The sequence below is a fragment of the Pelodiscus sinensis genome, chromosome 1 (genome assembly GCF_052426305.1).
Source record: "Pelodiscus sinensis isolate ZL-2025 chromosome 1, ASM5242630v1, whole genome shotgun sequence".
Lineage (NCBI taxonomy): Eukaryota > Metazoa > Chordata > Testudines > Trionychidae > Pelodiscus > Pelodiscus sinensis.
In genome coordinates, this window is record NC_143052.1 from 100,249,927 (window position 1) to 100,270,225 (window position 20,299).

The following is a 20,299-nucleotide window of genomic DNA, read 5'->3' on the forward strand; positions in this document are numbered from 1 at the left end:
ACTTTTATTTACTCTCAAGGGTTCTTCTGTGACTACAGCCTGTCACATCTCTCTACTACTTCTAGTTCCCTGGACCACTTCCCCTATGACTCTTTACACCCTCCTGGCCCTTGAAGCAAAGCCAGCAGCCTGGCAGGTATTAGACTAGAGCCCCTCTCTAGCCCCCCAGAGCCTGCTCTGCACTGCTATCCTGAGATACTTCTCTAGGAACTGGTCCTGCCTTTTCTTTGGTAAGGGCTTAACTAACTCCCTCCTGTGGCGGGTTGCCATCATACCCATGACTACTGCAAGGGTGTGTCTGCAAATCCTGGGGCATATGGCCACTTGCACATATGTTGTCCTTATGGCCAGACTCAGGATGAGGGCCCTTCAGCTGTGGCTAGCATTGGTGTATGCATCAGCCAAGTACTCCCTTGAAAGGGTGGTTAGTCACCTCATGTTTTGAGGGCCCTATAATGATTGGCAAAGACAGAACGTGTCATGTCAGACATTCCATACCATTCTCAACCCCACTCAAGGGAGCTAGTGACCAATGCTTCAGATTGCAATTGGGGGGCCTACATGGAGACCCTTTCACACTCAAGGGGTGTGGTCCAACAGGAGAGGTCGCGCCACATAAATAGAGCTCAGGGCAATCAGCAATGCACGTGGGGTGTTTCTCACCTTGAATCACAGACAACACTACCACCATGTACTAGGGCTGAGCCCTAGGGCTTTGCAGGGAAGCTATGAGACTCTGGGAGCTCTGCATCCTTCACAGCATTGTGCTAGAAGCCCGTTGCCTCCCAGGGTTATGGAATACGATTGCAGACTGTCTCAGTAGAAAGTTTTCTTCTCACCATGAGTGGGCTCTGCACCTTGAGGTGACCACCTCCCTCTTCCACGATTGGGGCTCTCCACAAGTGGATCTGTTCACGGTGAAAGAGAATGAAATACAGCAGTTTGAGTGATGTCCCCATGGGTATTTCACTGTTGGTGACTGGTTGTCCCAGAGCCACAGATCAGAGCTTTTCAAGCAGTTGTCAGTTGGGCCGTGCATGCGCGAAAGGCGCCTTGTGCCATTTGCACCGTGGCACCTCACATGCATGGCTTGACCCCGCCCCCTTCAGTTCCTTGCTTACTGCCTCCAGTCGCAGACAGAACTCATCTCTCACCTCAGGTGTTTTTTCTTCACATGCAGAGTTAGTGTGGTTTTGTTGTTTTCTTAATTTAGTGTGGGTTAGTTGTTTCTTGTTCCAGTTACCTATTATAAAAAATATACATTTTTCATTGTGAGGTGAATTGCAAAGCGGTGGCGGAGCTCTGACTGCAAGACAAGCTGCTTGAGTTATTTCTTCCCCCCAGCCCCTTTAAAAAAATTAACAAACACAAGAGAGGATAGAAAGAAGACAGAGGGCAAAAGGCCTGCTACCAACAACATGCAATACATGTCATGACCCCATGCCTGTTTCAGATGGTCACGCATCCTGTATTCATTGCCCAGAGAAGGCTCACGTTCCACAAAAATATGAGCACTCTGCAGCCTGACAGCCAGGTCCAGAAAGGACAGGGAGCTTCAGCTCCATATGATCCTATCTGAAAAGGCTATGTAGCCCACTGAGGAGTCACAACACCCTCAGCCAGAGGCTGCGAAGAAGAGATCAGCCTCAAAATGAAAGCTCTGGCAAGATCTCGCCCTCCCCTCCCCCAACCCACTCCTAACTCCATCACCCAGGGTGAGCAAGAGACACGTGCCGGGCACTTCCAGCACTGCAGCGCCAAGACTATCTACTGGCACTGCTTCCTTGAGTTCCTGCACTTCCTCAGTACCAGCCTGAGCATCCTTGGCACCAGAAAGGTTCCACAGACAAACCCCAGCACTGGCTCCTTCTAGATCTCAACACCCGGCACCAGTGAAGGTATTGGCACTGATGGTCAAACAGGTCCCCTGCAGATCATCCGTGCTGCCTTCAGCCGTTGCAGCACCAATCTCAATGCTACCACTGTTAGCGACACCGGTGGAGGACCATTCACATGATGAGCACATAGCACTGTCTTGAAAAAGAATTCTCTGAACTGTCATTCATGCTTAAATTTGACACTTTACGCCTCGGTCTAAACAAAGACATTAATTATCTTACCCATTACAAAGATAGCTTCCCCAATTATCACCTGTAATATCATTAGCTCACAGACATTTGCCCCCCAACCCCTTTCTGTTCTGAAATTTTATTTGTCCTTTTCATATGTGTTAATTTTTTTGATTGTAACCTTTGGTATATATGGTTGTGCCAGTTTTCTTCCACTATTTGATCTGAGGAAGTGGGTCTGGCCCACGAAAGCTCATCACCTAATAAACCATCTTGTTAGTCTTTAAAGTGCTACATTGTTCTGTTTTTTGTTTCAGCTACACCAGGCTAACAGGGCTACATTTCTATCACTATGGTACTGGAGAGGCATGAGAAGTGTCATTTTTCCCTCCCTTTGTCCAGGGAACCTTCCCTGGTGCCATTTTCTCCCTGTGTTTCCCCAGGCTCTAATACTGTGTTTCTTAAACTTTTTAAAGAGTGAGGAACACCAAACAATTTATGAGGAACACCAAGGATTTTTGTTGAGCAAAAAAAGGGGGGGGGGGTCCGGGGAAAAGCTATTGAAGAAAAAAAGGGGCTGGGGATTACTGAGCAAAAGAAAAAAAAGTTGCCTGCCCCTTTAAGGGCAGCCATTTTGAACTCTGTTTTTCCTCACAGCACACCAGTGTGCCAGGGAAGACAGTTTGAGAAACACTGCTCTACTAGATCTCTGGTGCTGTCTGAGCTCACTGCCTTCAGGGATGAGGATCGAAGGAGTGTTTCTTCTTTGGGTGATGTCCCCGTGGGTGCTCCACATATGCTGACGGGCAATCTCGGAGACGCAGATTGGAGCTTTTTCTAAGCAGTTGCTAGTTGGGCCGCACATATGCAGCAGGTGTCTCGTGCTGCCGGCAGTTTGACAGTTGAGCGCGGCCCAACCTCCTCCCCTCAGTCCCTCTTCAACTGCCTCAGGGCGCAGATGGAATACTCTGTCTCTTGAGGCACTTAATCTCTCCACAGAAACAGTTTCGCTTTCCACACTCTCACTATCCAATTAGTAAGAGATTACTTTATTAGATACTTTGTTTCACTCAAATTAAAAAAAAGGAAGAAAGAGAACAGGCTATTCTCCCGGTGCTGCCGGCTTCGGCAGCAGCAGTTCCACTCTCAATTAACAAAAACCCAAATACCACAAGGGAAGATAAAAGGAAAGAATAAGATTTCTGCCCTGAAGGGAAGAGGCTGCAGACACTTTGCTATTGAGCTCACCCGCTGTGGGCATTTAGTACAAGCAAGAGTCTCCCCCCCCCCCAACTCCATTTTAATCACCGTTAACGGCTTGTCATGCTGGGCTCTCAGGGCTCTAAGAAATATCTGTTCTTCTTTGGTGGTGTCCCCATGGGTGCTCCACTTGAGGTGTCGGGCTCATCCCGGCGCCGCAGGTCAGAGATTCGTCAGCTGTGGTCCAGCCAGACCGCGCATGCGTGGGGCGCGTGCTGCTCGCGCTGCCTAACAGCCTGCGCTGAGTCCGGCTTCCCGCCAGTTCCTCCTTACCTTTCAATGGTCGCAGGCGGAGCAACTCTTTCTCTCTATCTGTTACGGAAGATTGTGTAAATAATTAGTCAGCAATAGTTAATAGTTATTGAGTTAGTTAGTTAGTGTTTGTTCTATAGTACTTAAAAAGAAAGAAAGAAAAAAAAATGTTCTTGGCAGTTTCTTAATACCGGCTTCCTCCAGCTTTAAGAAGTGCTTGCAGTGTCAGGACACCATGCTGGCGTCTGACGGTCACTCACTGTATGTAAAATGTTTGGGCGAGGGGTATGTACCCCACAAATGCCCACACTGCCTGAATTTAACCAGCCGGGCAAGACGGGATTGTGAGATGCGGCTGAAGCTGCTCTTATATATCAAAGCACTTCAGTCACAAGAGCCTCAGGTACAGGGACAATCAGCACAAAAACCTTCATTGGAGGCAAAAATTCTGACTGCCTCCGCAAGAAGAAGTCAAAAATCAGCCAGACTCCAGCAGCAAGACGAGCGGCATGGGAAGAGCCTAAGTATTTCCATCCCCAGTTCCACCTCTAGCAAGGGGGCAGATTGGGCAATGGCTGTGCCTACAAGACCAGAATCCGCACCGGTTCTGTCTCTCAGGCACTCTCGCTCACCCGCAGTTGCAGGTGCCCCTGCCCTAACAGAGCTGTCATTGACCCCGGCGTTAGCGGCACCGATCATGCTGCCACTGGCCGCGCCAATTACTATGGCACCGACCCTGACCATGCCGGCTCCAGCTGTCTTTGTGCCGGCAACGGCGGCACCAGCCACTGCAGCACCGGCAATCACAGGGGCACCAATTGGCTCAGTGCCAGCTACCACCGCACCATCCCTTTCAGCACCAGCTACTGTGGCACCGAGCGCAGCACCGGCTGTCTTAGTGCCGGCTCAATACAGCTTCTCCCTGACGCTATCACTGGCACCGAGCTTTTTATCAACAGGCTCTTCATCGGCGCCGGCTGCACCAGCTGAAATTGACAAGCGCTGAGGTGCTGCTGTGTCAGCCTCCAGGGTTGCTCCATGCCGATGCTCTGATTACTCACTGGCACCGCAGTATCACAGCTCCCCCTCAAGTTCACAATCAATGATGCATGCAAGATCTGACCATTCCAAGGGCTCAAGGTTTCATTCCTCACTAAGCCCTGATCAAGTGCCTACCAACTCACTCTAGGTCATCCTCCTCGCTCTTCTCTGAGCCACGTGGACGTCAAGCTCACACTAACACTGGCTCCAGCAGACACACTCGACGATACTCCCCATCACCCCATCGTTATCGCAGACATTCTCAATCACCTTCATACACCAGATGCAGGACTTGCTCACCTAGATTGCCTACATGTTTGTCTTCATCTCGTTATCGTCACGACTACAGACGACGATACTCACCTGCATATTCATCTTCTCGTTATGATAGTGATCATCATCGCTGCCATAAGGACTACCATGATGAGAGACGATATTCTTATGGATGCTCTTCGTTCCTGTCCCCACGACGCTACCGATGTCGCTCTCGTGACAGGCCTAGGGTTCATACGCCACTGGCTGTTTCTACTCGACCCTCTTCACCATCTGCTAGTATGCCTCTCCATCAGACACAATCACAACCAGGGCAGGTACTGACTCCACAACAGCCACAAACGCAGGAACAATCCCCAGTGGACCACTCTGCTGCTTTGTCCTCTCTGGATGATGTGGTGTTCCTTGATGATTCCTCTCCAGTACATGATGCTCACCAATTTCAGGAGCTTTTTAAAAGAGCGGCAGAATTACAGGACCTGCACACAGCAGAGGTTCAACAGAAGCTATTAAAGAACCTTCACAAATCCCAAATACAAAAATGGCATTACCCTTTGATGACACAATCCTAGAAATTGCCAATAATATATGGCAAACACCAGTGTCCGCTCAGCCCACTAACAAGAAGGCAGACAAGAAATATTTAATTCCCCCGAAGGGAATGGAATTTTTGTTTATGCACCCCCAACTGAACTCATTAGCGGTAGATGCAGCCCAGCAAAAATCCAAGATGCCACAATATAGGAATGCTGCTGCTGATAAAGATTCTAAACGTTTACATCTGATCGGATGGAAAATTTATGCTTCCACCACACTTACATTGAGAATGGCAAATTATATTGCTCATCTATCTAATCATAGTTTTGATAATTACTCAAAGATGGTAGCAGTTTTTAGACAACTTGCCCGACGAGAAATGGCAGCTTGTTAAATCAGTGATCCTCAACAACGGCCCTGCAAATTTCCCTGGATATTGCTGATGCAGCAGCATGGGCCACGGCAACGTCAGTAGTTATGAGACGCTCTTCGTGGCTACAAATGGCCTCTGTACCTAAAGATTTACAATCTAAGGTAGAAGACCTGCCTTTTGACAGGCAGAGTCTATTCGCAGAGAAAACGGACCTAGTTCTGCATTCGGGCAAGGATTCTAGAACCACCTTGAAAACGTTAGGGATGTATATACCTCCATATCGTTGCAAACGATATACACCCTATTTCAGACAGACCTTTCTCATATGGGGCGTCCAGGTTCAGACAACAGGACCACCCACAACAACAACAACAGCGCCCAAGACCACATCAACAAAACCGCAGACCGGAAGAAACCCTAATTCCCAAAACAACAGACAGCAGGTTTGATGGTGCAATCAAAGGACTGAGAACCATTCTGTTAACTTACGACCCTAGAACACAGAAATTATTCTATCATCGATTGAGACCATACCAGCACAGATGGTTCACCATCACCACAGACCACTGGGTCCGGGAGATAGTAACAGCAGATACTCCATCCCTTTTCTTTCCCGTCCTCCCACCACCCCTCCAACTCCATCCCTTTTTAGGGACCCATCTCACGAGAATCTCCTAATGCAGGAGGTTCTTCGTCTCATAGAGATTGGTGCGGTGGAGGCAGTACCCGATCAATTTTGGGGCAGGGGATTCTGCTCCCACTATTTTCTCATGGAGAAGAAATTGGGAGGTTGGAGACCGATCCTGGACCTTCGCAATCTCAATCGCTACCTCAGGAAGCAGAAATTCAAGATGGTAACACTAACTTCTCTATTTCCAGCCCTAACAAAGACGATTGGTTCACGTCCCTTGATCTGCAGGATGCGTATTTCCATGTGACGATACACCCAGCTCACAGACGTTTTCTGAGGTTCATTGTAGACACACAGCACTTTCAGTACAAAGTCCTTCCGTTCGATCTCTCTTTCGCGCTCAGAGTTTTCTCAAAGACCCTTGCAGTGGTGGCAGCGCATCTTCATCGTTGAGGTATTATGATCTTCCCATACCTGGATGATTGCCTACTCAAGGCTCATTCGTTCGAGAGTGCACTGTTGGCCACTCAGGTCACACGAGACTTGTTCACGGATCTAGGCCTTGTACTGAACGTTCTGAAGTCCTCGCTAATAGTTAAAAGTGGGGAGAGGGCATTTTGGAAGGTATATAAAACCTCAAGCTTTAGTGTTTAAGCCAATGTCTGATATTAAATGTTAAGATGAAGCCTTCATGGGAGAAGGGGTGTACATTATCCCACACCTGCCTGTTATGGGATTGCTTGCTATTTTCTATTAAGAATATTCTCAGTAGCCACTTGGGTTCTGCAGCTAGAGAGGTTAAGCTGGATCTTGAGAGGAAAATAGCTCTTCTGAGGCAGTCATTAATCTCCTAGGCATAATTTCAAAGTAGAACCAATCCCTCTGAGCAAGTCAATACTCACTATCCACAAAAGAACGATAGGTCTCTTTTAAGTCCTCTGCATATTGGGCTGACATCTCTCAGGATTGTTTAGCCAACCAATTATGGATATACACTGAGGACAAAATTACTGTGGACTTCAATAGGAACAGGATGTAGCTTTAACATAGAGCTTGTTATTGCGGTTGGAACCTGTGACCCAAGATCTCAGAGATACACATAAACCCTTCTATCGATTCTATGCTTAACTGCAAGGTAAGACTAGCTGATCTTTGGTGTTACCAATTGACTGTTTCCTGCAGAGGGAGGATGTGCTACCAGCTGGCTGCTATGAACAAGACCTCAGCAGGCTCTGCAGTAAGCTGTATCTCCTCTGCTTAGAGATGGTTCATCACACTTTCAGTGATAGGGGGTAACCTCCTCATCCTGAGACTCTTTGAAGGAGCTAGTGAGCATGATCTGGAAGTACAGGCTGACTGAGGTCAATTACACCTTGCACACAGACAGGAAATGGTGTTAACAGGTCACATCTGCTACTTGCAGCCAGGCTATCTTTGAGAAATCAGAGAGATGCTGGGACTAATCAACTGTCATAGGTACAGAGGGTTGGGTAGTGCTCAGCAATTGGATAGCAGGTCTCCAAGCACATGCAGAGCCGTGGTGTATCTTGCTGAGGGCATTGTTTATTCTGACCAAGTTTGGTGCCCCATGATGGAGATGGAGCAGTATGGTACTAAAGGTTCTGTCATTTAGGAACTTTGTAAAATCTCAGCCATGGGCGCTTGTGGTGAATGATCTCTCAAGGCACTTTATTAGGAGAAGAGGATGCCAACTCCGATACCCATCTACAATTATTAATATTACTAGGAAGCTGCACCCCCTGCTCACTACACTTGCCAACCCACCTCCTCAGAGCACTGGGGTGGGAGGAAGGCCAGGCAGCTCCCGCCCCTCCCCACGAAGTACCAGGGAAAGAGAAGGCCGCGTGGCTCTGCCCTCCTCTGGCATGAGCACTAGAGAGGGGGGAGGCTGTGTAGCTCCTGCTCACTCCCCCAGAGCACTGGGGATGGGGCAGGGAGGGGGCCACAAGGCTCTCCCCCCCGAGCACCCAAGAGGGGGAGGCCATGCTGAGCACCAGGGAGGGGGAAGTCTGCAGGGCTCTTCCCCCTTCCCCCTCCGAACACTGGAGAGAAAGGAAGGGGAAGGCCACAGAGCTCTGGCCTCCCTGGGCTGCTGTGGAGAGCCTGCCCCCAACTCTTTCTGGCCCCTCCAGCATGCTCCTGCCTCCCCCCAGCTTTTTCTGGTCCCCTCCAGTCCCTGGCCCACCCCCGCTCTTTTTGGCTCCCCCAGCTCTTTCTGCCCCCTCAGCCTCTGGCCTGCCCCGGCTTGTTCTGCTACCCTGGCCCTTTCTTGCCCCTTCTGTGCCTCCAAGCCCACCTTAGCTCTTTCTTGCTACCCCCCAGCCACCACTCTCCCCCCTTCACATGGGCCTGGAGAGGCTGCAGCTAGTAGGTGGGGAGAGGCCATTTCTGCGTTGGGGATGTATTCTGGGCTTGGAGTTGGGGGCGTAGCAACACAACATGTCGTATGAGGTCACTCTTGTCATCCCACAGGACAAACTCTTTTAAATATAGGACTATGTAGCACTTTAAAGACTAACAAGATGGTTTAGTCTCTGGCGACAGAGGCATGTAGATTAGACTACCCAGCATAGGAAAATGAAGCGGCGATTTAAATAAAAACTTTTCCGTTAAAAGTATTTCCGCAAAATCATGCCAGTCTAGACACAGCCCTCCTGTCTATCCATGTGTCTGTCTGCGAGTTTGCTTGTTCAAGAACTTCCCCTAAACGGTAAGAGCTGGGACCACCAAATTTGGAATGCAGCTTCCTCTTCTCCTAACTTAAAGCAAGGTTGGGGTTTGTTTGTGCCAGGAGAACTGGAAGCCCTGGGAAAAGGACAGTTTTCCATAAGGTGCAAAGGAAGGGGCCGCTCCTCTGAGGAATGTGATGCAACGCAGTGGCCACTGGGGGCAGCAGGCTCGCAAGGGAGAGCTATATGCAGAGTGTCCACTGGGGGCAGCTGCACTACCAAGGGAGTGGCCAGCAGGGCTGGTCCTCTGCCATTTTGCCTGACAGCACAGCAGGTAACTAGCCCCCCTGCCCCAAACCCTTTCCCTCCCCTCACGGCCCTTGGCTGCAGTGCCAGAGAGAGGGAGAGAAGAGGCCCCTGATGGCTGGAGTGGGGAGGAGGGAAGAGAACAGGCCCTGGGACAGGGCAGGGAGAGAACATGCTCCGTCCCCAGCCTCCTGCACCCCTTCCCCCCCCCAATCATCCTCAAGGCCCTGCCCTAGGGGACCCGAGCAATGCCAGGTAAGTCTGATAGTATTTAATAACCATTCGCCCTGTAGTGCTAATGAGATGCTTAGCTATAGTCTCCTATCTTTGGCTCTGGTCCTGGCAAGCAGCTCTACGAAAGTGGAACTCTCTACCCACAAAGAGCTGCCTGTGGGATCAGGGTATGAAATCACACACGGACAATATAGTTCAGACAGTTATACTATATATAGGCTGGAGCTTTACACATTTGCTTGTCTCGTGGCCTTATTTTAATCTGTATTCTAAATTTGGTGGCGTTTTGGTTTGGTCTAACACTAGTTGCTATTGAAAAATGAAGCTGTTTCGAATAGTCATAACTGGATATTACAAAATTCTATCTTCACTGGTTAGAATTGTATGTATCGGATGATGCTACGGCTGCAGAATAGCAGTACAATGTCATACTTCTTTCAGTACTTCCTCCTGAAAGCCCCATGGCTTTATTGTAAAGAAAATATTTTAATGGGAGAGGGCATTAGACTGGTACAAGGAGGGGTAGGAAATTCCAACCACAAGAGGTGACCTGGAAGTAGGCACAGAAAAAAGAACAGGAAAAGGTGCAAAGAGGGTTTCAGGAGAAAAGGTATTTCAGCATGTTAGTAACAACATTGATATTTCAAATTACCTTATTGTTCAGACCCATTCCATGACTTCCTCAAGACTTGGGAGGGACAGAGTTCAAAATCACAACCCCATTCACAGCTGAATTTTGTAAACATTCCCTAGTTTTATAAAGGGACAAAACAACTACAAGGATGTGAACGCTTTTAGAAATGTTAGCATGTTAAAAATTCACATTAAATGTTTACATCTTGACCTTGACTACTGGAAATTATGATAAAACAGAAAAATGGGTAATCTGAAAATAAAAATAAATTGTTTATGGTATAGTCATCCAGTGGGAAAATATCAGTAGCAAAGATTCTAGCAAAATTCCAACAATAAAAGCATTTGCTGTTGATTTCTTTGGAGGGTAGAGGGAAGCAGAGTTCATTACAGATGTTCAAGTTTAGCTGTTATTGAGATTACAATTGGTTCTTCTTTCTTTTTAAATGTAACTTACCAATAAGGATGCTAAAAAAAGCCAGATGAAAAACCTTTAATCTACTGCTATTGTTAAAGACGCACCTCGCTATCCTTAATTGGGAGTATTTTCTAAGAATTAATGTAAGAACATAAGAATGGCCATACTGGGTCAGAACAAAGATCCATCTAGCCCAGTATCCTATCTTCCAACAGTGACCAGTGCCCCAGAAGGAATGAACAGAACAGGTAATCATCAAATGATCCCTCTCCTGTCATCCATTTCCAGGCTCTGACAAACAGAGGCTAGGGACACCATTCCTACCAATCCGGTTAATAGACATTGATGGACCTAACCTCCAATAATGTATCTAGTTCTTTTTTGAACCCTGTTAAAGTCCTGGTCTTCACAACATCCTCTGGCAAGGAGTTCCACAGGTTGACTGTGTGCTGAATGAAGAAAAACTTCCTTTTGTTTGTTTTAAACCTGCTACCTATTAATTTCATTTGGTGACCCCCCTAGTTCTTACATTATGGGGACAAGTAAATAATTTTTCTTTATTCACTTTTTCCACTCAAGTCATGATTTTATAGACCTCTATCATATCTCCCCTTTAGTCTCCTCCTTTCTAAACTGAAAAATCCCAGTCTTTTAAATCTCTTTTTATATGGTACCCGTTCTAAACCCTTAATCGTTTTTGTTGCCCTTACTTATTGGTGTTATGCAAGTGTTCATTATAGCCGTGGTCCCCAACACGGTGCCAGCGGGGGCATTTGTCTGCACCTGCCAAGTGCTCAGGGCTGGGTGCCGCGGATTCACCCCCCGCGGCGCATGGGGGGGGGAGGAAGCGCTAGCGCCGGCCCCGGGCACGCGGCGCTTGGGGAGAGAGCGCTAGCGCCGGCCGGGGCGCGCGGCGCTTGGGGGAGGGAGGGAGGGAAGAGAGCGCCGGCCCCGGGCACGCGGCGCTTGAGGGGAGAGCGCTGGCCCCGGGCATGCGGCGCTAGAGGGGAGAGTGCCGGCCCCGGGCGCGCGGCGCTTGGTGGAGGGGGGGGAGAGAGCGCCGGCCCCGGGCACGCAGCACTTGAGGGGAGAGCGCCGGCCCCCGGAATGCGGCTATGGGGGGGGCCGCCCCCCCCGGGCGCCCGGCGGGCGAACGGCCACGCCCCCTGGCGCCTGGCAACCCCAAATGGTTGGGGACCACTGCACTATAGTAATGTATTACTGTTAACACATTGGCTGTGTGTCCTTTCTTCTTCCTTGTTTCTTACTTACCTATACTTATATCTTCATGATTACCAAAAATGCCAAATAAAAAAAATGTAACTCAAGATCATGCAATTGCTGAAGTTGCTTCTGGAGATATTTGCTTCCCCCCATCTGGACTTTTGTTTCCTCTGGTATTTATTTGCAATCTGCCAGATGAAGATCTGAAGGGAGTTTGCCAGATCTGGGGCTGCATCGTTCAGCACATCTGGAAGTGGTTTATGGGGCTCTCTCAGTCCAGGCAGTGCAACGTCTGGATTCTGAGCAGCTTCACAGAGGCAGAAAAAGGAAAGAAAAACCAGCACCACTCCAAAAGACACTGGAAGGATTTGAAAAAGGATCCCCAGTTTAAAAGCATTACTGTAGCCCTTTAAGGCTCTTGTACCTAGGATTTCCAAAGGGAGTCATGGGCAAGGCAGTTTTGGCATGAGTGCTTGCAGTTTTGGGTCAGCTAGGAACCGAGTGTTGCTGCCTTGCCATTCTTCTGGAGAAAGAAGCTGCGAGTGCTGAGCTGCGTTTGAAAGGTAAAGACTAATTAAGCAGGAAATATCTAAACAGTAATGTCACTGTTTCATACTCGGCTTTCCCTGCTGCCGCCCCTCATTTTGTTATATGATCTGGCAATTGTGTCTAGAGACGTCAGATTCCAGTAATCCACGTTTAGGAAAACTAGGGCAAATGTTTGCAGAGTAACAAGTCATTTCTTTCTTCAAAAGCTACAAAATGCAGACCATCGGGATTAAGAATCTTTTCAAATTTTGAACTAAAAGTTTTATTATATGTGAATCTTTCTAGGTTGGGATTTTAAAGTTTGAAATCCTGGTGCAATTTGGGCTGTTTTAATTATTTGTGGAGTTAGCGGGGGGTTATGACAGGCCAGCTGCATATAGCAGTGACTACAAGTTACATTTACAGTTTGGGGCAAATTCTAATTGCAAGAGAGAAATCCTGGTCCAAAACTGCCATTGATTTCAGTGAGACTAGGATTTCACCCCAGCAGTGAGAATTTTGTCCACTTACCAAAATTACTTATTCAAATTTCCAGACTAGAAAGGAAACAATATTTGTGTGCTGTGCACAGGAGAGGAGATTTCTAAAGGCAAAGCTCTTCCCTTGGCTGATCTGTAAATCTGTGCCTTTGGAGAGAGCAGAATATTGGACTCTAGATAAACAATGCAGAGTCCTAAAATAACTTTTACTTTCCATGATGTTTATTGATCTGTCTTTTTCAAACCAGTTGCGATATGTACATGCATATAGATTGTTCTATTTAGAATTGAACCTGTCAATCAAAATTGGAGACTGACTCAAACTCTTTCCATAAATTCAGAATTAACCAATAAAGAACTGTATTTTGTGACTCAGCTTTCAAGAATTCATACCACTCTAGCCTCTTCTCTGTCCTCTTTGCAGCAAAATGAACTATATTTAAAAATAACCAACAGAATATCTGTATCTCTAGGGAGAGAGAGAAATTGCACATGCTTCGATTGTTTTCTTTTTGCTTTGGGGATGTGTTGTTGTTCTTGTTTATTTTCGTTTTTGATATCTTATCTCATGTCTTGAATGTTTCCTGAAGTTTCAATTTGCTTTCATCAGTTTACAGGCCTCAGGATGCAAAAAGAAGTTCCCCTAAACATATTGCTCCAAAATATGACTGACCCCTCCATAAGTGCAGTGGAGGGGCAAGAAGACTTGCTGTGCGTGGGAGCACTAGGAATGTGGGTTGGCTAGCACCAAAGGCATCTCTTATTACTAACTAGATGTGGGGCAACATAAAGGCCTTGGCTGTGTTTTCTGTACACAACACGCTGTGTTGTCATGAGAGCCTTGTGGGAGTATCAAACTAATAACCTTTTTGTTTCCAAATGTGTACCTTGTGTTGTATTTTATTTTTAAAAAGAACCTTTTACAAGGGTTTATTTAAAAGCCTATATCCAGAGAAGAAAAAAATAAGCAATATTAATTTTTTTAATGATGCAACAGAACATCTATAAGACCATCATTAAAATCAGTGTGAGTTGTGACAGACCCAAATTTGAACCCATAAATTGAAAAAATAAATAATAATCTGCTTTTTACTATTAAGATTTTCGAACTTCGTACTCCCTAAAGTGCAAAGAAAAAAGTAATTTGGCTTCTAAAATAATAAAAAAGTGGTTTTCCCCCCATAAATGTCCATTGAGGGAATTTAATACATTCCTCAGAGGCATCTGATACTGGCCACATTCAGGGCTCCATTACAATGACAGTTTTAAGGAAACTTCTACAGGCAGTCCCCGGGTTACGTACAAGATAGGGACTGTAGGTTTGTTCTTAAGTTGAATCTGTATGTAAGTTGGAACTGGCGTCCAGATTCAGCCGCAGCTGAAACTGACCGCCAGTTCTGACTTACATACAGAATCAACTTAAGAACCCCAAGCGTCCCCAAGTCAGCTGCTGCTGAAACTGATCAGCAGCTGATTCCAGGAAGCCCGGGGCAGAGCAACTCTGCCTCGGGCTTCCTGTAGTCAGCGCTGGTCAGTTTCAGCAGCGGCTACATCAGGACGCCTGGCGCAGAGCAGCTGGGGTGCTGCTGGGTTGCTCCAGTAGTGCCGCTCCTCGGCACTACTGGACCAACCCAGCAGCACCCCATCTGCTCTGCCCCAGGCGTCCTGATTCAGCCGCTGCTGAAACTGACCAGCAGCGGCTGAATCAGGACCAGAGGAGCTGGGGTGCTGCTGGGTTGGACCAGTAGCGCCCAGAGCGGCGCTGCGGGACCAACCGGCAGCACCCCAGCTGCTCTGTCACAGGCGTCCGGAGAAAAGCCTAGTCTGCTGGGGGGGACGGGGACGTACTAGCTGTGCCCCCCCCACCGCAGCAGACCAGGAAGACACGGGCGGCGGACCGAGACGCACCGCGGTCCCGCCGCCTGGGTCCTCCGCAGCTTTGCTCCCAGTCTCCCTGGTCTGCTGGAGACCAGCAGACCAGGGAGATGGGGAGCAAAGCCTCTGAGGACGCCGGCAGTGGGACACCCGCGGGGCGTCTGGGCTGTCCCGCTGCCGGCTTCCCCCGCGGCTTTGCAAAGCCAGCAGCAGAGAAGCCCAGGGCGCATGGGCTGCCTCGCTGCCCGAGCCCCGCCCTCGGCTTTGGAAAGCCGCGGGGAAGTCGGCAGCGGAGCAGCCCAGGCGGGCCTGGGCTGCCTCACTGCCCGAGTCCCCCCCCCCCCGCGGCTTTGCAAAGCCGCGGGGGGGAGGGGAGGTGGGGGCTCGGGCAGCGGGGCAGCCCAGGTGCGCCTGGGCTGCCCCGCTGCCCGAGCCCCTCCACGGCTTTGCTCTGCGTCTTCCTGGTCTGCAGACCAGGGAGACTCAGAGAAAGCCCCAGAGTACACGGGTGGCAGGACCGCGAGGTCCCGCAGTCCGTGTACTCTGGGGCAGCCCCGTTCGTAACTGCGGATCCGACGTAAGTCGGATCTGCGTAAGTCGGGGACTGCCTGTAGTTGCTCCAGTGTTGTAGATGATGTGTGTCCTCACCTATCTCTTGTTGCTGCAACCTATTGATTTATGCTGTCCCCTGGTTGCTGCAACTGGGGAAATTACACTGATGTGAAAGCAGTGGTGGAAGAGTTCCCTAACATTGTCAGTATGGACACAGCCCAGGAGATAGGATTCTAGTCTAGGTAGCTCCTTTGTCTAATCTAGTATGTCAATATCTATGTTGCTGTGTGTTTGATTGCAACAAGTTTTAGAAATGTCATTGTGGTGTTAATATTTGTTGTTCAGCTGTATGAGGAGTCAAGGATAATTTCAACAGATTAAAATACCGACAGATGCATTTTGTGGATATATTGTGTATTTGCATGTGTTTTATTTTCTGTTTTACATTAAGAAAAATCTGTTATAAAAATGTTGTAAATATTGCCAATTTAAGTGACTGTACTTAGTTTATCTAAACATTGCTTGTTTCACTTTGGGTTGTGTATTTAAAACATTTTTTGCTTTTTAATTTCTGGATTATATAAAATCAAATTGTTGTCCAAAAATATGTAAATATAATACCTTTTCATAAAAAAGCTTTGTAAAGTTGGGATCCAATCTTGCTTTCTTTCAAGTCAAAGGCAAAACTTAATGATGCAAAAATTGGACCCATAAAATACTAAAGAAATATTGATCACTGTTTTTCTAACTTCTCTCTTTCTCTCTCTTTTTTAACTACAGATTGAATTTCTTAGCCAAGGCAACATATGGCTCTGTTAAGGAAAAGTAAGGAAGATTCCGAATACTTCAATATCAATGTGATTAACATAGTTTTTTTAAACAGCTAGATAACAATCATGTAAAAATTTTACAGGAAATTGTATAGGAGGGTTGCATGCTAATTTATCACTACAATTCTGCAAAGCAATTAATTTCCTAATTTCACATTTATAATGAGTAACCCCTTCCCTGCTCAGCAAAGCACCCAAGCATGCTGTTTAACCCCACTGAAGTCAATGGGAATATTCGTGTGTTTTTCTGTATTAAAGGTTATAATGACGGCATCCAGTCCTGACACATACTTAACACTTGCTAATTCCAGTGAAATGAATAGGGCAGATTCAGAAATGAAATACAACGGGGTGTAAATTAGGAGTCAGTAAAAGTGGGTGAGTCTAAACTGATGTAATTTACATACTGAGTGTCTGGTAATAGATTTAAGAGGAAGTAAATTAAAATGTGTGCAAGAGGCTGGTTTAACACACATTTCTTACATTTTCCCTGTATGTTTTCCTGTTACATGCCTCTGTCAGTCTTTGGTATGGAAATCATATAAATGAAGACTTTCTTCTATCTGTTCACCAACATGTAACTTGCATCATCTAGCACATCACTTCTGAATTTGAATCAATGGAGAAAATCTTGAGATGCGCCATTCTGTGTTGTCTTGACTGACATTGAGAACAGAGAGGCTGCAGGTGGCTTCTCATCAGGTTCACAGCTAGGTCTGTTGGAGTTATAGAAGCTCTTGCTTGGAAACGGTTCCACCTCTTCCTAGACCCATCTGTGATCCTGATCATGGAGGAGCCATCGAAGCTATTGCAGTGTTGAGGCAAAATAGAACCAGTTTGCAGGAAGGAAACAGAGCCATTCAGGGCCTGGGGCTCACTTTGAGTCTTCCAAGATAGTCAGTGAATGGTTGGCAGTTTGAAGGGGCTGTGCTATCTCCCAGATCCCAGTTTTCTGGAAGCATGGAGAGTGTTGGTGTGGATGAGTCCTTCACTTTCTTGGTGAACAGTTTTGTTGTAATGCTATCAGTTGGTTCCATAGGCCAGTGACTTCCCTTGTTGTCAGTCAGCTGGGGGGTGCCTGCCTCCCAGTATGCCCTCACTTGATCCATGCAATCCCATTGAAATCAATGGGTCAGCTCATCAGCTGGTGTAAACAATGATTGCTCTGTTATTCTTGATCCATTCCAATTTACACCAGCTGTTGATTTGGCTCAAAAGATTTTTACAGGTGAAACTCAGGGCAGGGTTCTGGGTTTTTTTCTGTGATCATTGTGAGCACACTTATGATGCTACATAACTAATAACATAGAATTGAAGATGACATTTGGCAAGTTCATTGATGATGCTTATTTGCCTTTAACCTATCCAGTAACTTCCTACTCACTCAGGGGTGATTGTTAGATTGTGTATGTATTCAGTCCAAGACAGACTTCTGGTAGAAGCTGAGAAATCAAAATATACAGTAAGGCATTTGCTTGTTGCATGCTCTGATTTTGCCAAGTAAAGTACTAGAATCAAAATATTTATATCTCTGCAAATATTTTTGAACAAGCACAGTTTCTGTGGCATGCCAAGTTTGTTTGTGATGTTTTTAGAGTTATCCTCAAATAGATGATGAATGGTTAAATTATTTCATTGAAATAATCTAAAATCCTTTACTGTTTGAAAGTCCAGGCAAAGGAGTTTGGGGTAAAGGAAAAGGACGGATAAGGTTAATTCTGAAATCCACAGGATAGCCAGAAAAAAGTTCCAAAATCAGTGTATGGGCGTTTTATATGGCTCTCACACATTTTAAAATCAGTACATCAATTTATACAAATAAAAAAAAATTGTACATTCTTTGTTACCCTCTAGATATGTGTATGACTTACAATCAAGCTCATAATCATGTTCTCTTCCTCATCCTTCCACTTTCTTCCCCTTCCCTGTATTGTCAGTTCGGCCTTAGCTTAGGAACTGGTTCTGCAAAGAGTTGTTATTGACTATATTGCTTACTAGCACATATACCTGAGGGTGTATTATCTTTTCCAAGCAATATCCACTGGGGATTATGGACAGCACTCTGTTCCCTATCTGCTCCCCCGTACCACTTAGTCCCACCCATGTTTGAGCCATAGAGTGTGAGGAGCAAAAAACCTGAGAGGTCAGTATCACAAAGGTGGCTGGACCACCATTCTGTGCGAGAGGAGGGATGCTTGTATGTGTATTAAGTATATAATCAGTGTTCCCTGTAAGTTATGCGCTTGTGCAGCTGTTCAGGAGAGATTCAAGCGCTACCCAGCTGATTAGCAGAGCGCCCACAGCTAGGTTTGTGCTTCTACTGGTGGTGCACATTCACACATGCCTCGGTGCAGATAACATTTATTCTGCATATGGATGGAAAAGAATAGAGAAAACATTGTATACAATACCCCCACTTTGGTGTTGGAAACAGTTTGCAGCACCACTATAGAAAGGCTATGTCTACACTGCAGGTATTTGTCGGCAGAGAGTATGCTAATGAAGAGCTCATTAGCATTTGTCATGCTCTCATTTGCATATCTTCTTCAGATCCTTTTTGCGCAAGAGGTTTTTGTGCAAAAACCCCCTTTTGCGCAAGAACCTGTAAGCCTCATTTTTTGAGAAATAAGGGTTCTTGTGCAAAAACCTCTTCTGCAAAAAGGATCGGAAGACGATATACAAATGAGAGCGCAAGAAATGCTAATGAGTGCTTCATTTGCATTTCCTCTTCCAGAAAAAGACTGCAGTCTAGATATAGCAAAAGTGTGCATGAGACCATTCCGACCAAACCTGTACCTTGCTTTCTGTAACTATGGTGAAAATGGATTTGTCTCAGCTACAACAGCAGTTAAAATCATTTTCAACAATAATTAAGGAGAAAATGGGGATCAAATCTATGGCTGCTGCCAACCATTTTCAGCAACAGGTAATTTTCCTAGGGTAAGTAGCCCTTGAATAATATGCTTAATGATTTGGCAGTTAGCTTGTTTTGGAAGCATTTGCAATCAGAAGAGCCTTGAATACCGAGACATCTGGAAAGAACAGACTGCAGATTGTTGATAATACTTCAGATGGGCCACAGTGCAAATTTTTAAGCAAATCTTACAAGCAGTTTTTGTTTTTAATTCAGTCAAAGAGCAAGTGAGATGAAATTTTCAACACAAATGCAGGAATATAGTAAATGGCAGCTATGTAGCTGGTAAAATGAAAATACGGGTATTTAAGTAATTAGTATTAGTTTTTATACTAACTTTCAACCTGTTGTCCTCTTTTATTTCAGTTAATCAGATCTTATTATTCCTACTTGTTTTGACTATCTGTGTCATTCTGTATAATAAAGTTCACAAGGTGCCAGCTACATTAAATAATGAAACAGGTAAGTAGCTCATTAGTTTATTTTATTTAGGTTTAATGGTAACTGAGCACTGGTTTCTGTTTCTGTTGTAGGATAAACAGAATCACTTGTGTCTTTTTGACATAATCTAGAGCAAAGACCTTTCAATTTCTTGATCAGCTGATTTGAATAAGACCAGGTCAGTAGTGACTAAGATTCTCCATGGTGATTCAGGGACTGATCCTACCCTCCTTCAGGCAGCCATGAGAGTAACTTGAAGTTTCTTACAGGTACTGTCCTCTTGCAATCTGGGTGCCTGCCAGCTCTTTAAATAGCTCCCTGCTGGCTTTTGCCACAGCTCAGCCAGCTCTTGCTGGCTCTTGCCCTGTGCACCAGGTGTGCTGCTTACTTTCACCTCTGCCTTCAGGTCAATGAGAGTTTTTCTGTTCATGTCAATGGGAATTGGATCACAATCTCATTTCAGATACTAACAGAGAAATCTATTGGTAACAACAGTGATGATGGTTTTTAATGATGGGGAATCTGCCTGCGGAGACCCAAATGAGACCACCAATTCATTTCCAGCAGGTCATCCAACCAATCTGAGCCAGCTGACCAGTTACTAAAGACTTGTCTGCATTAGAAAGCTTTTCTGCTTTAACTGTTCTGGATACAATTATACGGGCATAAAAGTGTAGGGACTAAGCTGAAGTTGTGTAAATCCCCTTTAGAAAGTATC

General features: G+C 46.2%; 1 protein-coding gene and 1 long non-coding RNA gene across 6 annotated transcripts in view; one reads left to right on the forward strand and one right to left on the reverse strand.

The window, feature by feature from the left end:
• Window positions 1–73: 73 nt before the first annotated feature.
• Window positions 74–3,915, reverse strand: LOC149525609 (uncharacterized). The gene is made up of 3 exons (XR_016350588.1): window positions 3,378–3,915; window positions 1,155–1,243; window positions 74–908 (listed from the first exon to the last, which is right to left on the reverse strand). It is a non-coding gene; the product is annotated as an uncharacterized LOC149525609 (long non-coding RNA).
• GLT8D2 (glycosyltransferase 8 domain containing 2) overlaps window positions 3,081–20,299 on the forward strand; it is a 37,225-nt gene continuing 20,006 nt past the window's right edge. The window contains exons 1-4 of one of the 5 annotated variants that reach the window (XM_014581050.4): window positions 12,147–12,504; window positions 16,177–16,221; window positions 18,259–18,369; window positions 19,507–19,602. Coding sequence is in view for 2 of the 5 variants with exons in the window: in XM_025178897.3 (XP_025034682.1) it covers window positions 16,203–16,221; window positions 19,507–19,602 (115 nt within the window). In the remaining 3 variants the exon portion in view is untranslated. Of the gene's footprint in view, window positions 3,106–12,144; window positions 12,505–16,176; window positions 16,254–18,258; window positions 18,370–19,506; window positions 19,603–19,673; window positions 19,760–20,299 lie in introns of those variants that run through there. The other 4 variants (XM_025178897.3, XM_014581052.4, XM_006138007.5 and 1 more) reach the window with 4 other exon arrangements.